The 16,035-nt window shown below is 44.8% G+C and overlaps 1 protein-coding gene across 1 annotated transcript; it reads right to left on the bottom strand.

The window, feature by feature from the left end:
* Positions 1–13,366: 13,366 nt before the first annotated feature.
* LOC123448913 (protein PMR5-like) lies at positions 13,367–15,661 on the bottom strand. The gene is made up of 5 exons (XM_045125952.1): positions 14,938–15,661; positions 14,654–14,825; positions 14,349–14,527; positions 14,059–14,217; positions 13,367–13,898 (listed from the first exon to the last, which is right to left on the bottom strand). The coding sequence occupies exons 1-5, from the start codon at positions 15,237–15,239 to the stop codon at positions 13,574–13,576; spliced, it is 1,137 nt and encodes a 378-aa protein (XP_044981887.1). The 5' UTR covers positions 15,240–15,661; the 3' UTR covers positions 13,367–13,573.
* Positions 15,662–16,035: the final 374 nt, after the last annotated feature.

Below are 16,035 nucleotides of genomic sequence, written 5' to 3' on the forward strand. Positions count from 1 at the left end.
GATGGTGTGGACGCAACAAAATAGAAAGAAAAAAGATAAATTCATTGGGTTGCCTCCCAACAAGCGCTATTGTTTAACGCCCTTAGCTAGGCATTGATAATTCAATGATGCTCACACAAAAGACAAGAATTGAAGCACAACGAGAGCATCATAAAGCATATGAAAATCACATCTAAGTCTAACATACTTCCTATGCATAGGCATTTTATAGGAAAACAGATTGTCAAGACAACCAATAGTTACCATATGCAAGGAAGAAGAAAGAGACAATAGCAATCTCAACATAACGAGAGGTGATTTAGTGATATGAAAGTTTCTACCACCATATTTTCCTCTCTCATAATAATTACATGTGGGATCATATTCGAATTCAACAATGTAACTATCACATAGGATATTCTTTTCAAGATCCACATGCATGCAAAGTTGACGCTCTTCAAAAATAGTGGGATTATCTTCAACTAAAGTCATGACTTCTCCAAACACACTTTCAATAATATTGCAAATATCATATTCATCATGAGGCTTAAAAAAATATTCAAGATCATAAGAAAAATCATCGCCCCACTCATGATCATTGCAACAAGTAGTGGACATAGCAAAACTAGCATCCCCAAGCTTAGGGTTTTGCATATTTTTAGCATGATTGTCACTAATAGAATTTATAGTGAAACCATTGCAATCATGCTTTTCATCCAAGGAGCCCTCGTGAATCACTTCATAAATTTCTTCCTCACAATTTTCAGATTCACGCATCTCAAGCAAAACTCCATAAAGATAGTCAAGTGCACTCAACTCACTAGCAATTGGATCAACATAATTGGATCTCTTAAAGATATTAGCAAGTGGATGAGGATCCATATCACTAGATTTTCAGCAAGGAAGATGCAAGAATATTGAAGGCACATGGCACACAAGCGAACAGAAAGCAAGCGAGAGAAAAGGGCAAACGAAAAAGGCAAATTGGTGAAGTGGGGGAGAGGAAAACGAGAGGCAACTAGCAAACAAAGTAAATGCAAGAGATGTGTTTGCGACACTTAGATGAGTTCTTGACTTGATCCTCCCCGGCAACGGTGCCGGAAATTCTTCTGCTACGACAACAAAAGTCCTTCCCCGGCAACGCCAGGAATTCTTCTTTCTACTTCTCTTGCTTGCGTCGGTTTTCCCCTTGAAGAGGAAAGGGTGATGCAGCACAGGAGCAGTAAGTATTTCCCTCGGTTTGAGAACCAAGGTATCAATCCAGTAGGAGAATCTCGTCAAGTCCAGAGTACCTGCACAAACACAAAAGAGCTTGCACCCAACGCTGTAAAGGGGTTGTCAATCCCTTCAAGATTGTTTCAAAGTGAGATCTAAAGGCGGAAAGTGCAACGAAGTAAAAAGTGTAAGGCTGAAAATATGGTGTGGAGTAGACCCGGGGGCCATAGTGTTCACTAGAGGCTTCTATCAAAATAGCAAATATCATGGTGGGTGAACAAATTACTGTCGAGCAATTGATAGAACCGCGCAATGTCATGACAATATCTAAGGCAATGATCATACATATAGGCATCACGTCCGAGACAAGTAGACCAATACTTTCTGCATCTACTACTATTACTCCACACATCGACCGCTATCCAACATGCATCTAGTGTATTGAGTTAATGACGAACAGAGTAACGCCTTAAGCAAGATGACATGATGGAGAGGGATAATCTCAAACAAATGATGAAAACCCATTCTTTTTACCCTTGATGACAACAACATGATGCGTGCCTCGCTACCCCTTCTGTCACTGGGTGAGGTCACCGCATGGTGTGAACCCAAAACCAAGCACTTCTCCCATTGCAAGAATCATAGATCTAGTTGGCCAGACAAAACCCACAACTCGAAGATAATTACAAGGATATGAAATCATGCATAAGAGAGATTAGAAGAAACTCAAATAAGATTCATAGATAATCTGATCATAAATCCACAATTCATCGGATCTCGACAAACACACCGCAAAAGAAGATTACATCGAATAGATCTCCATGAAGATCATGGAGAACTTTGTATTGAAGATCCAAGAGAGAGAAGAAGCCATCTACCTACTAGCTATGGACCCGGAGGTCTATGGTGAACTACTCACGCATCATCGGAGAGGTCATGGTGTTGATGAAGAAGCCCTCCGTGTCCGAATCCCCCCTCCGGCACGGCACCAGAACGTGCCCCAGATGGGATCTTGCGGAGACAGAAGCTTGCAGCGGCGGAAAAGTACTTTCGATGATCTCCTGATTTTTTGTGCAATTTTTGGGGATATATAGGCGCAAACCCTAGGGCAGATGAGGTCCAGGGGGCCCACAACCCTGTGGGCCGCGGCCTCCCCCCTGGCCGCGGGGTGAGGGCTTGTGGGGCCCTTGGGGCCCCCTGCCTTGGCTCTCAAGTCTCCTGATCTTCTTCCGTTACAAAAAAAATCTTTTTGGGGATTTTATTCCGTTTGGACTCCGTTTCAAAATCTCCTCTGAAAGGGGTCAAAAACATGGAAAAATAGGATTTGGCAGTTGGCACTGAGTTAATAAGTTAGTCCCAAAAAATATATAAAAGGCATGCAAAACATCCAAAGTTTGACAAGATAATCGCATGAAACCATCAAGAATTATAGATACGTTGGAGACGTATCAAGCGTCCCCAAGCTTAACTCCTGCTCGTCCTCGAGTAGGGAAGTGATAAAGAATGAAATTTTGATGTGGAATACTACCTAGAATATTTGTCCTTTGCAACTTCTTTCACGTGACATGAATGTTCAGATCCGTAAGATTCAAAACAATAGTTTGCTATTGACATGAAAACAATAATACTTCAAGCAAACTAGCAAAGTAATCATGAACTTTCAAAATAACAAGGCCAAGGAAAGTTATCCCTACAAAATCATATAGTCTCGCTATGCTCCATCATCCTCACACAACTAATGTACATCATGCACAACCCCGGTATTGGCCAAGTAATTGTTTTCGCACTCTTACTATAGCATTATCACGCAATACATGAGCGCGAGCCGTGGATATAGCACTATAGGTGGAATAGAGTGTGGTGGTGGTTGTGAGACAAAAAGGAGTAGATGGTCACATTGACTCGGCATATCAAAAGGCTATGGAGATGCCCATTAATAAATATCAATGTGAATGAGTAGGGATTTCCATACAAGAGATGCACTAGAGCTATAAGTATGTGAAATCTCAAAAGGAAAACTAGTGGGTTAGCATCCAACTTGCTTGCTCACGAAGACCTAGGGCAATTTTGAGGAAGCCCATCATTGGAATATACAAGCCAAGTTATATAATGAAGATTCCCACTAGCATATGGTAGTGACAAAGCAAGAAGCTCTCAATCATGAAGAACATGGTGCTATTATGAAGCACAAGTGTGGAAAAAGATAGTAGCATTGTCCCTTCTCCCTTTTTCTCTCTCTTTTTTTTATTTGGGCTCTTAGGCCTCTTTTTTTTTGGGGGGCTCTTTGGCCTCCTTTTTTTATTTCCTCACATGGGACAGTGCTCTAATAATGATGATGATCACACTTTTATTTATTCACAACTCAAATCTTAGAAATGACTCTATTGGAAATGCCTCCGGTAGTGTACCGGGATGTGCAACGATCTAGCATGGCGTATGACGTTGAAACATCTCGCTAGCTATCTTACGATCATGCAATGGCAATATGAGAGTGATGGCACAAGTCATGAGACGGAATGGTGGGAGTTGCATGGCAATATATCTCGGAATGGTTATGAAAATGCCATAGTAGGTAGGTATAGTGGCTGTTTTGAGGAAGGCATATGGTCGGTTTGTGCACCGGCGAGAATTGCGCGGCACTAGGGAGGCTAGCAATGGTGGAAGGTGAAAGTGCATCTATACCATGGACTCACATTAGTCATTAAGAACTCACATACTTATTGCGAAAGTTTTTATTAGTAATCGAAACAAAGTGCTAAACGCATACTCCTAGGGGAAGGGTTGGTAGGTGTTAACCATCGCGCGATCTCGACCTCAACACAAAGGATGACAATCAATAGATCAATTATGCTTTGACTTCCTAACATAGCGGTTCACCATACGTGCATGCTACGAGAATCACTAACTTCAACACAAGTATTTCTAAATTCACAACACCTTACTAACATAACTCTTAATATTACCGAATCCACGTCTCAAAACTAATTGCGAGGAATCAAGACTTCTCTTTCTACTCAATGCACATGAAGATGGAGGTTTTTGCATCCTCTTTGGGTACCTATCACATTTGGGACTACTTTCATAGCATAAGCCAACTACCAAGTCACGCACCGCCGTGCTCTAAAAGATATAAGTGAAGCACATAGAGCAAAAGTATCTAGCTCAAAAGATATAAGTGAAGCACTATGAGCATTCTAGCAAAAATCACGATGAGTGCATGTCTCTCTCTCTCAAAAAGGTGTGCAGCAAGGATGATTGTGTCACAACAAAAAGAAAAGACTCCTAAGATACAAGACGCTCCAAGCAAAATACATATCATGTGGTGAATAAAAATATAGCTCCAAGTAATGTTACCGATGGATTGAAGACGAAAGAGGGGATGCCTTCTCGGGGCATCCCCAAGCTTAGGCTTTTTGGTGTCCTTGAATTTGGCTTGGGATGCCTTGGGCATCCCCAAGCTTGAGATCTTTCCACTCCTTATCTCTTTGTCCATGAGAACATCACCCAAAACATGAAAACTTGACAACACAAAACTTAAACAGAAACTCGTGATAACATTAGCACAAGAAAACAAACTACCACTTTCTTTTGGTATTGTAGCAAACTTGAATTCTATCTATATTGGTGTTGGGATACTGTATTCTCACTTTTCCATGGCTAGTACCCCCCGATACTAACCATAGTTTCATCAAAACAAGCAACCAACTCAACAAAAACAGAATCTGTCAAAAACAGACCAGTTTGTAGCAATCTGTATACTTCGTATACTTCTGGTACCTCAAAAAATATAAAAAATTATGACGTCCTGGGAAAAAGGCATATCAACCAGAAGCAACAAGAATCAAATCCAAATCTCTTTCTTAATAAAAATGAAAAATCATCTCGTGAGCAAAAAGTTTCTATCTTTTTCCAGCAGGATCAAACAACCATTACCAAGACTAGTCATAAAGGTTTGCTTGGCTCAAACACAAAAAGAAACACAAAAAACACAATCACAACAGAATTGTGATGGTGTGGACGCAAAAAAACAGAAAGAAAAAGGTAAATTCATTGGGTTGCCTCCCAACAAGCGCTATTGTTTAACGCCCTTAGCTAGGCATAAAAGCGATAGAATCACGTATCGTCGTCTTTGGTGCTCAAACCATAAGTGAACCTCATCATGGATTCATAAGGCAATCTAATTTTATTTCTAGGAAAGTGTTCCATGCCCTTCCTTAAAGGAAATTGAAATCTAATATTCCCTTCCTTCATATCAATGATAGCACCGATAGTCCTTAGGAAAGGTCTACCAAGAATAATAGGGCATGTAGGATTGCAATCAATGTCAAGCACAATGAAATCCACGGGTACATAGTTCCTATTTGAAATAATAAGAACATCATTGATCCTTCCCATGGGTTTCTTGACAGTAGAATCAGCAAGATGCAAATTAAGAGAACACTCTTCAATCTCATTAAAACCCAGAACATCACATAAAGACTTTGGAATCGCAGAAACACTAGCACCCAAATCACACAAAGCATTGCATTCATAGTTTTTTATTGTGATTTTGATGGTAGGTTACCACTCATCATGAAGCTTTCTAGGGATAGAGACTTCCAATTCAAGTTTCTCTTCAAGAGATTTTATCATAGCTTCGACGATATGATCGGTAAAGGCCTTGTTTTGGCTATAAGCGTGTGGAGAGTTTAACATGGATTACATCATAGAAATGCATTCAATCAAGGAACAACTATCATAATTGAATTCCTTGAAATCCACGGTAGTAATTTCATTACTACTCAAAGTTTTAACATCTTGTACTCCACTTTCAATGCTTTTAGCATCAAGATAGATGGACTCCGAATCATTGGGGCACTTTTCAACCAAAGTGGATTCATAGCCAGCCCCATAATCATTAGGTTTGACACAAGAAAACAAAGATTCAATGGGAGTCACACCAAGCACTTTAAGATCTTCATGATTCTCATCACGAGAACACGCCTTTTTAAGCCATTCATGTTTAGCACGAATTTGGGCGGTTCTTTCTTGGCTCTCAATCATGGAAACACGCATAGCTTTCAAAGTTTCATCCATGTTGATTTTGGGAGGAGAACATCTAACTTTCAAAGCATCAACATCACTAGACATTCTATCAACGCTCTTAGCCAAATCGTCAATTTTGAGTAGTTTTTCCTCTATGGACGCATTGAAAATATTTTGAGAGTTGATGAATTCTTTGATATTACTCTTTAAATCAGAGGGTAATCTATTGTAATTTCCATGAGTATTGTTGTAGGAGTTGCCAAAGTTATTAGAGGAGTTACTAGGGAAAGGCCTAGGAACATAGTTTCCTCTAAAAGCATTGTTGTTGCCAAAGTTATTCCTACCAACAAAATTAACGTCCAAGCTAGCGTTGCTACTCTCAATCAAAGAAGACAAGGGCATATCATTAGGACCTAAAGGATCACTTCTACTAGCAACCAAATTCATTAACTCATCCATCTTAGCGCTCAACGAGTTAATTTCTTCTATAGCGTGTACCTTCTTACTAGTAGGTGACCTTTCAGTGTGCCACTGAGAGTAGTTCGTCATGATATTTTCTAGGAGCTTTGTGGCCTCTCCTAACGTGATTTCCATGAATGTTCCTCCTGAGGCGGAGTCCAAGATATTTCTAGAAGCGAAATTCAAGCCAGCGTAAAAGATTTGTATAATCATCCAAAGACTCAAGCCATGAGCGGGACAATTTCTAATCATTAATTTCATTCTCTCCCAAGATTGTGCAACATGTTCATGATCAAGTTGCTTGAAATTCATGATATCATTATGGAGAGAGATAATCTTAGCCGGCGGAAGATACTTGGATATATAAGCATCTTTGCACTTACCCCAAGAATCGATACCATTTTTGGACAAAGAAGAAAACCAAGTTTTTGCGCGACCTCGCAACGAGAAAGGAAAAAAGCTTCAATTTAATCACATCATTATCCACATCTCTCTTCTTTTGCATATCACAAAGCTCAATGAAGGTATTGAGATGGGATGCGACATCTTCACTAGGAAGGCCAGAGAATTGCTCTTTCATAACAAGATTCAGCAAAGCGGCATTGATTTCGTATGACTCCGCACTAGTGGCGGGAGCAATCGGAGTACTAATAAAATCATTATTATTAGTATTCGAGAAGTCACAAAGTTTGGTGCTTTAATTCATGGTGACTTCGGTAAGTAGGAAAGCACACAAGCGAACAAAGAGCAAGCGAGAAAAAGGGCGAATGAAAAGGCGAACGAAAAGGCGAACAAAAAGGCAAATGAAAAAGGCAAATTGGTGAAGTGGGGGAGAGGAAAACGAGAGGTGATACGTCTCAAACGTATCTATAATTTTTGATGGTTTCACGCTATTATCTTGTCATCTTTGGATGTTTTATGTACCTTTTATATCTTTTTTGGGACTAACTTATTAACTCAGTGCCAAGTGCGAGTTCCTGTTATTTCTGTGTTTTTGACACTTTTCAGATCTGATTTTGGAACGGAGTCCAAACGGAATAAAAACCCCGAAATGATTTTCCCGAACGGAAGAAGATCAGGGGGCCTTTGGGCCAAGCCAGGTGGGCTCCACGGAGCCCACAAGCTCCCACTCCGCCACCAGGGGGGAGGCGGCGGTGTCAGGGCTTGTGGCCTCCCTGGCCGCCCCTGACCTAGATCCTTGGCCTATATATTCCCAAAAATTCAGCAAAAAATCAGGGGAGCCTCGAAAATACTTTTCTGCCGCCGCAAGCTTCCGTTTCCGCGAGATCTCATCTGGAGACCCTTCTCGGCGCCCTGCCGGAGGGGACTTTGGAGTTGGAGGGCTTCTTCATCATCATCATCGCCCCTCCAATGATTCATGAGTAGTTCACTTCAGACCTACGGGTCCATAGTTAGTAGCTAGATGGCTTCTTCTCTCTCTTGGATCTTCAATACAAAGTTCTCCATGATCTTCATGGAGATATATCCGATGTAATCTTCTTTGGCGGTGTGTTTGTCGAGATCCGATGAATTGTGGATTTGTGATCATATTATCTATGATATATATTTGAGTCTTTGTTGATTTCTTATATGCATGATTTGATATCCTTGTAAGTCTCTCCGAGTCTTGGGTTTTGTTTGGCCAACTAGATCTATGATTCTTGCAATGGGAGAAGTGCTTGGTTTTGGGTTCTACCATGTGGTGACCTTTCCCAGTGACAGTAGGGGCAGCAAGGCACACATTAAGTAGTTGCCATCAAGGGTAAAAAGATGGGGTTTTCATCATTGGTTTGAGATTATCCCTCTACATCATGTCATCTTGCTTAAGGCGTTACTCTGTTCTTATGGACTTAATACACTAGATGCATGTTGGATAGCGGTCGACGTGTGGAGTAATAGTAGTAGATGCAGAAAGTATTGGTCTACTTGTTTTGGATGTGATGCCTATAGATATAATAATTGCCATAGATATCGTCACGACTTTGCGCGGTTCTATCAATTGCTCGACAGTAATTTGTTCACCCACCGTCTACTTGCTTTCATGAGATAAGCCACTAGTAAACACTACGGCCCCCGGGTCTATTCACATCCACCGTTTATACCTCCGCTTTTACTTTGCTTTGTTACTTTGTTGCTTTGAGTTCTCACTTGGCAAACAATCTATAAGGGATTGACAACCCCTTCATAGCGTTGGGAGCAAGCTTTTTGTGTTTGTGCAGGCTCTTGTGATACTCCTCCACTGGATCGATACCTTGGTTCTCAAACTGAGGGAAATACTTACCATCGCTACGCTACATCACCCATTCCGCTTCGAGGGAACACCAACGCAAGGCTCCAAGGCCACGGGCAAAATCCTTTGCATACTTGCCTAGGAAGTCCCTTAAGGCATAGCCGCAGCAGAAGGATCAAGTCAAGTATTCTCCCGTCAACGTGCCTATTTATGGCGCCATTGGAAGGTCTTTTGTTGCAGTAGCAAGAGGCAATTGGCAAACAAAGTAAATGCAAGAGATGAGTTTGCGACACCTACTTGGATGAGTTCTTGACTTGATCCTCCCCGACAACGGCTCCAGAAATCCTTCTGCTACTTCTCAAACAATAGCGCCAGAAATTGACACGTTGATGGAGACTTGCTTGCATTGGTTTTTGCCTTGAAGAAGAAAGGGTGATGCAGCACAGGAGCAGTAAGTATTTCCCTCAGTTTGAGAACCAAGGTATCAATCCAGTAGGAGAATCTCGTCAAGTCCAGAGTACCTGCACAAACACAAAAGATCTTGCACCCAACGCTGTAAAGGGGTTGTCAATCCCTTCAAGTTTGTTTGCGAAGTGAGATCTGAAGGCGAAAAGTGCAACAAAGTAAAAAGTGTAAGGCTGAAAATATGGTGTGCAGTAGACCCAGGGGCCATAATGTTCACTAGAGGCTTCTCTCAAAATAGCAAATATCACGGTGGGTGAATAAATTATTGTCGAGCAATTGATAGAACCGCGCAAAGTCGTGACGATATCTAAGGCAATGATCATACATATAGGCATCACGTCCGAGACAAGTAGACCGGTACTTTCTGCATCTACTACTATTACTCCACACATCGACCGCTATCCATCATGCATCTAGTGTATTGAGTTCATGACGAACAGAGTAACGCCTTAAGCAAGATGACATGACGTAGAGGGATAATCTCAAACCAATGATGCAAACCCCATCTTTTTACCCTTGATGGCAACAACACGATGCGTGCCTTGCTACCCCTTCTGTCACTTGGTGAGGTCACCGCACGGTATGAACCCAAAACCAAGCACTTCTCCCATTGCAAGAATCATAGTTCTAGTTGGCCAGACAAAACTCACAACTCGAAGAGAATTACAAGGATATGAAATCATGCATAAGAGAGATCAGAAGAAACTCAAATAAGATTCATAGATAATCTGATCATAAATCCACAATTCATCGGATCTCGACAAACACACCGCAAAAGAAGATTACATCGAATAGATCTCCATGAAGATCATGGAGAACTTTGTATTGAAGATCCAAGAGAGAGAAGAAGCCATCTAGCTACTAGCTATGGACCCAGAGGTCTATGGTGAACTACTCACGCATCATCGGAGAGGTCATGGTGTTGATGAAGAAGCCCGCCGTGTCTGAATCCCCCCTCCGGCAGGGCACCAGAACGTGCCCGAGATGGAATCTTGCGGAGACAGAAGCTTGCGGCGGCGGAAAAGTACTTTCGATGATCTCGTGATTTTTTGTGGAATTTTTGGGGATATATAGGCGCAAACCCTAGGGCAGAGGAGGTCCAGGGGGCCCACAAGCCTGTGGGCCGCAGCCTCCCCCCTTGCCGCGGGGTGAGGGCTTGTGGGGCCCCTAGGCCCCCCTGCCTTGGCTCTCAAGTCTCCTGATCTTCTTCCCATTCCGTTTCAAAATCTCCTCTGAAAGGGGTCAAAAACATGGAAAAAACAGGAACTGGCACTTGGCACTGAGTTAATAAGTTAGTCCCAAAAAATATATAAAAGGCATGCAAAACATCCAAAGTTTGACAAGATAATAGCATGAAACCATCAAAAATTATAGATACGTTGGATACGTATCACTTTCGTGCTCAACTTTTTCCAATTTTAAATTTATGTGCGGTTCAACCAAGCATTATATTTGTGTAAAAAAGTTGTTTGTGAAAAATTTATCTTCTTAAAAGCGTTGTTTGTTAAAAACAATTCCTTTTCTCATGTTCACTGGGGGCTCATGAATTTATATGAGTTGTTTTATAATAAATATATTCTTCTTGGTCGTTGCAAAGGCTTTTTCCACTACTCCTTTTTTCGAGGCGAGTGTTTGGTCAATAGCCGGGTAGCCTCGTTACTCACTAAAGCCGCTCGAATTTAGTTTGCTAAATTGGCCTCAGAAGCACTCCGCCTTCGGGATAGGAGGTTGACGCCGAAGACTGACAAGCTTGAAGTCCGGAGATCGGATGTACCAAGAAGCACATTTTAATTTTAAGATCACTTTTTGGATTGGCACCAAGAAACCTGATTTAGTTTGGACGTAAGATTTTCGCTAAAGCTTTTTGGTTTTTCGTGCTTTAGACACCATTAACCTATTTTATGTTCTTCTTTGAGGAGCAGGAGATCCTCTTGACCGCGGTGTTCTGCGTGATGGTTTTTATTTGAGAAATCTTTTCCGACACACAGTTCAGCATCTTCCCTACCGAGCTGCACCTCAGTGTTGTCAAAACACACTGAATGGATGAATTAGTTCCCGGGGAGATACGATCCTAGGGTCGGCCATGTTGCCCAACCCAAGTCTCGGGGGCTACCGCATTGGTTGATTCAATGAAGTAAATTTCAAAATGCAATATAGTTTCAGAGGAGATTATGATCCTCAGGTTGGTCACCTGGATCCAACCTAAGTCTCGGGGGCTACTGCACGCCGCATTTTAATTCCTAAAGTATGTTGCCGAGCAAGGAATTGATCCTCAGGCCAATTTCGCGAATCTACTTGAGTCTCATGTGCTACTAGAATTAGTGATTTTATTTCATCTTTCACGTGCATCCCGAGTTTTAGACGGACGTGCACCTTGAGGGCTACTGGCTATATATCTCGACAAAGAATAAATAACATCAATCGAAAATATCCACAAAAAATTAGCCCACGGTCGGGATGGTGCAGCACCTTGGAAGCAGTCCGGCATAAAGCTCACGCGCAAGTGGCTAGCTCCATAGAGGGCATTTCCGGCATTAAGCTTGGCTGAATTCCTTCGGTTTTTTAAAGAGTGAGGTAATCTATGACACCTCGGACACCGATCATCACTGGAGCCTAGGTGCAAAAAGATACCTCGAATGCAATCGAGCGTTGGTGCTCGGCTGCAAAAAGACACCTCGGATGCAGTCCGACGTTGGAGCTCGGATGCAGTCCGGCGTTGGAGCTCGGATGCAAGAGGACACCATCACACGAGAAATACTTCAAACCCGATTTGTGGCATAAAAATAATGAGGCATATTAAAGGCCGATAACTTATATGGGATCCTCGGATGCCCGACTTGTGAACTCTTCGGATACACCTCGAAGATCCTCAAGATCACTGATGGGAAGATTTGTTGAACCCGTTTTCAAGACCGACGGCTGAAGACGAAGAATTGTTGGGAAGAACCGAGGAGCGTCCCTAACTTGAAGATCGATTCATGGGGCTACTGAGGGAGTCCGGGACTAAGAGGTCCTTGGGCCGTCGGCCTATCTCTACGGGCCAGACTCATGGGCCACTTCGGGCAGCTGATGACATATACAAGGAAGATTCCTCAAGACTTGATGGTCAAGACTAGGACTCCTGTCCACCGACGTAGCCGACTAGGACTCTTGTTATCCTAGGCCTCCGGTGTGTCATATAAGCCGAGGCTAGGCTAGTCGATAGATAATTATCAGCAATTAAGATCATTACTCCTAGGGTTTAGACCACAACATATGATCTCGAGGTAGATCAACTCTGTACTCGATACTTCACCATCAATATAAACAAGAGCAAGACCCGAATCTGGGTAAACAGTCTCTGTTGTCTCTTGTTACCCATCGACCAAGATCGACAGTTCGGAACCCCTACCCAAGATACGCCGGTTTTGAGACCGACACCCCGCGTGCGCCAGATCTCTCCGTGTGACGGCACGTCGAGCACCGCCCTGGCCGCTCCGGACGATGAAGACCGCGCCTAGCCCGAGGATGCAGAAAGGCCAAGCCCTGAAACCACAGAACTCTCGCCCTGAAACGCCGACGAAACCGATGGCGGACTGCGCGAGCGAGACGCCATGGGGAAGGTGGACGCCAAGGCCGGAGTGAACGATGAAGATGTAGATGTGGACGAGAAAGGCTCTAACACTATATTGAATTCATGCTCCAGCCAACTAATTCAAAAGTTCGAATTGATGAAGGGAGACGGGCAATATGTTTCAACAACATAATTATCTGAAGAAATGTTGCTCATGTCAATACATATGATATAGCTTAGGCGATGATATATTTGGAGTGTATGACATAAACTCCGACAGGGAACCTCAGACATAAGTGTTTCTTACCACGGGCACTAAGTCTCATTTTGCGATTAATATGAGGTTGATATGAATTTCTTTCCTCTGTAGCTGAGCATGAAGCGTTTTGTTTGCACATACAATTCTCATGAATTTTAAGTACATGCCAAAAAAATCCTGATAAAGAAGTATGCGTCAATTTTTCCCTTAGGTTGCAACACACAATGTGGGCTACAGGTTGGCATTCAGAGGTTGTACAACCTTATCAACCCCGTCTGCATATACTGCTCGCACAACGCATCCACAGCGAAAAATCAGAGGGAAACGATTAATACCAGCACTGCATCTGCAGCATCTGGCCAAATGCAGCAATAGTCCAGTACGGTTGCTATTGGTAGAAGAGCAAGGTGTAGAAGAGCTGGTTCCAGGTGTCGGGTAGGCCCGGGAGGCACCAGTGGCTGCAGTCGGCGGAGCCGGCGGGGTTGCCGCGCTGCGCCGGCGAGAAGTCGCCGCTGTAAACTGACGGGTGCGCGTCCTTCCGCAGCGCCGACAGCGCCGTGATGTCGAGCAAACGGACCGGGCTTTTCATCCCCTGCAGCACCGTTTTCGTCACCTGCTCCTGGCCCATCGGCTGCGACGTGTTATTGGGCCCAGCCAACGGGACCGTCTCCCCGTAGCAGTTCTTGGACACCGGATTCGGCCACTCCTTGGAGCTGCTCCAGCCCAAGCCAGACAAAAAGGTCGCGTTAAAAGTGTAACTATTCTAAAGAAACTTATCTAAAAAGGAAAAAATCTAAAAAAACTAGTATTGTGTAATATAGGTGTGAGCCATGTGTAATTATTGAGATCGGTGCAGAGGAATTAAGTTAGTACCTGTAGTGGGTGGGGGACATGGACTGGAAGAAGACACGGGTCTTGGCCGGGTCGACGTTGAGGTCCACCCAGTTGGCCCATGTGGTCATCCCGCGCTGGAACGCCACCATCCGATCCATGTCCTCCGAGTAGCGCCCGCCCTCCCCCATGTAATCCCACCTGCACACACACACAAACACACACACACACACACACACACACACACACACACACGATGGTGTCAATTTTAGCATGTGCAGACGGCAACCGAGGCTAAACTGGACAGAAAGAAACTGGGGCGGCGTACGTACCCCTGGAGCGCGCCGGTGTGCGTCCACCAGTGGCCGGAGTTGAAGGAGAGCACGTCGGCGCCGCGCCACGCTTGGGCGTTCTCGGCGATGTAGTCGAGCATCAGGACCCGTTTCCCCTGCACCACGTCGATGTCCACCAGGTACGGCGCGCGGTAGAAAGACACCACCAGCTCGTACTCCTGCCGGCCCGGTACATGTCCAATTCGTAGTAATTAAGACCGCCGCGGTTGCCAATTTCCCCCAACAAGAAGAACAAACATGTCCATGGTATCTAGCGCACGTACGTGCATGGTACTACTACTTACCATGAACCTGTAGGTGTACAGAGGGTCGGCGGAGACGAGCTGCGACGGCGACTGCGGCGCGGCGGCGTGCAGCAGGCAGACGAGCGACTCCCACTGGTTACGGCCCAGCGAGTCCCCCACGAACATCACCGTCTTCCCCTTCATCCGCGTCAAAAAGTCGGCGCCGTCAAACCTACACCAGTGCTCCTTGTGTCACCAAGACGTACCACATCTTTGCAGCATGCATGTCATGTACGCCCATGGTGCAGTTTATGTACAGCACAGTGACGTACATACGCACGTACCTGGGTAGCTCGCAGCTGGCCGGCTTCCAGCGGTACCGGAGGTAGTCGGAGTCCGGGCGGCCATAGAGCTGGCAGTTGAACTCCGCGTCGATGACCGGGCACTTGTACCCGGTGTAGCCCTCCGCCGCGGAGCCGTCGACATCGCGGACCCAGCTGCCGCTGAAGACGTCGCAGCCCTTGGGGCCGGGCAGGACGTCGCGCCGGTGGCGCCGCGCGAGCCCGACGGCGAGCGCCGAGGCGGACAGCGAGACGGCGTGGAGCAGCAGCACGGCGAGCACGGAGCTCTTGCACAAGAGCAGCATCTTCCACAAAGACAAGGAGAGGGAAAGGCGAGGCCACCTTTCCCCCGGCGCTTTTGTACCACCGGCCGACGAATCGATCACGAGGCAAGCTAGCAGCGATTAACTCTCTTGCTGCGGTGGGTTAGCGACGGTCGGAGCGCGAGGCGGCTCGTGACGAAGAGAGAATTATTAGGAGAGCGACTGGGCAGGGCAGGGCAGGGGAGGTATGTGCGGACATGTGAGGGTAAGATCGAGTTGTCGATGGATTCGCGATCGTCTTAAGCATGAAGAGAGTACTCTAAGGATTTGTTGCCCTCTCCTGTGGTGCACGTAGACGTAGCCTTGGGTGCATGGAAAGATTTGAGTTTTGGAATTCGTGCGTGCGTCGAAATGGAATGTTCATGTCCGCACGCACCGTCGGACGCGGAAAGCTTGTTTTTGGAATCTGGGGTGGGTTTTTTTTTCTCTTGCCACCTTTTCTTCCTTTTCCCCATAGATTTGGGGCAGCGAATCTGAGCTGCACAGTAGGCTGGATGGGGCCACTGTTTGCACGTTGGCACGGGCCAAGCGAGTCCACTCTCTATAGTGTAGTGGCTGCCATGGGTCCATGCCGGATGTCGGATCGGGAAATGTCTGCAGCTTGTGGCTGCATGCACTTCAAGAGGGAAAAAAAACAAGGAACAGAAGAAGAACTGGGACAGTGGACCAGTTCTGCCACCAGTAACCACAGTAACTTTTACTTACCTGGATTCACCCATTCACCCGCTCCTGTATAAAAGGCGACCTCCGTGGCAATTGTTCTTTCCTCGGAGAATAA

The sequence above is a fragment of the Hordeum vulgare genome, chromosome 4H (genome assembly GCF_904849725.1).
Source record: "Hordeum vulgare subsp. vulgare chromosome 4H, MorexV3_pseudomolecules_assembly, whole genome shotgun sequence".
NCBI lineage: Eukaryota > Viridiplantae > Streptophyta > Magnoliopsida > Poales > Poaceae > Hordeum > Hordeum vulgare.

What these genes read in the sequence shown, in the direction of transcription:
- LOC123448913 (XM_045125952.1), bottom strand. Translation starts at nt 15,239, where the DNA reads ATGCTGCTCTTGTGCAAGAGCTCCGTGCTCGCCGTGCTGCTGCTCCAC. An exon ending in TGTACACCTACAGGTTCATG is followed by an intron (nt 14,528 to 14,653) that starts GTAAGTAGTAGT and finishes CCGGGCCGGCAG; the next exon opens with GAGTACGAGCTGGTGGTGTC. An exon ending in ATGTCCCCCACCCACTACAG is followed by an intron (nt 13,899 to 14,058) that starts GTACTAACTTAA and finishes GGGCTGGAGCAG; the next exon opens with CTCCAAGGAGTGGCCGAATC.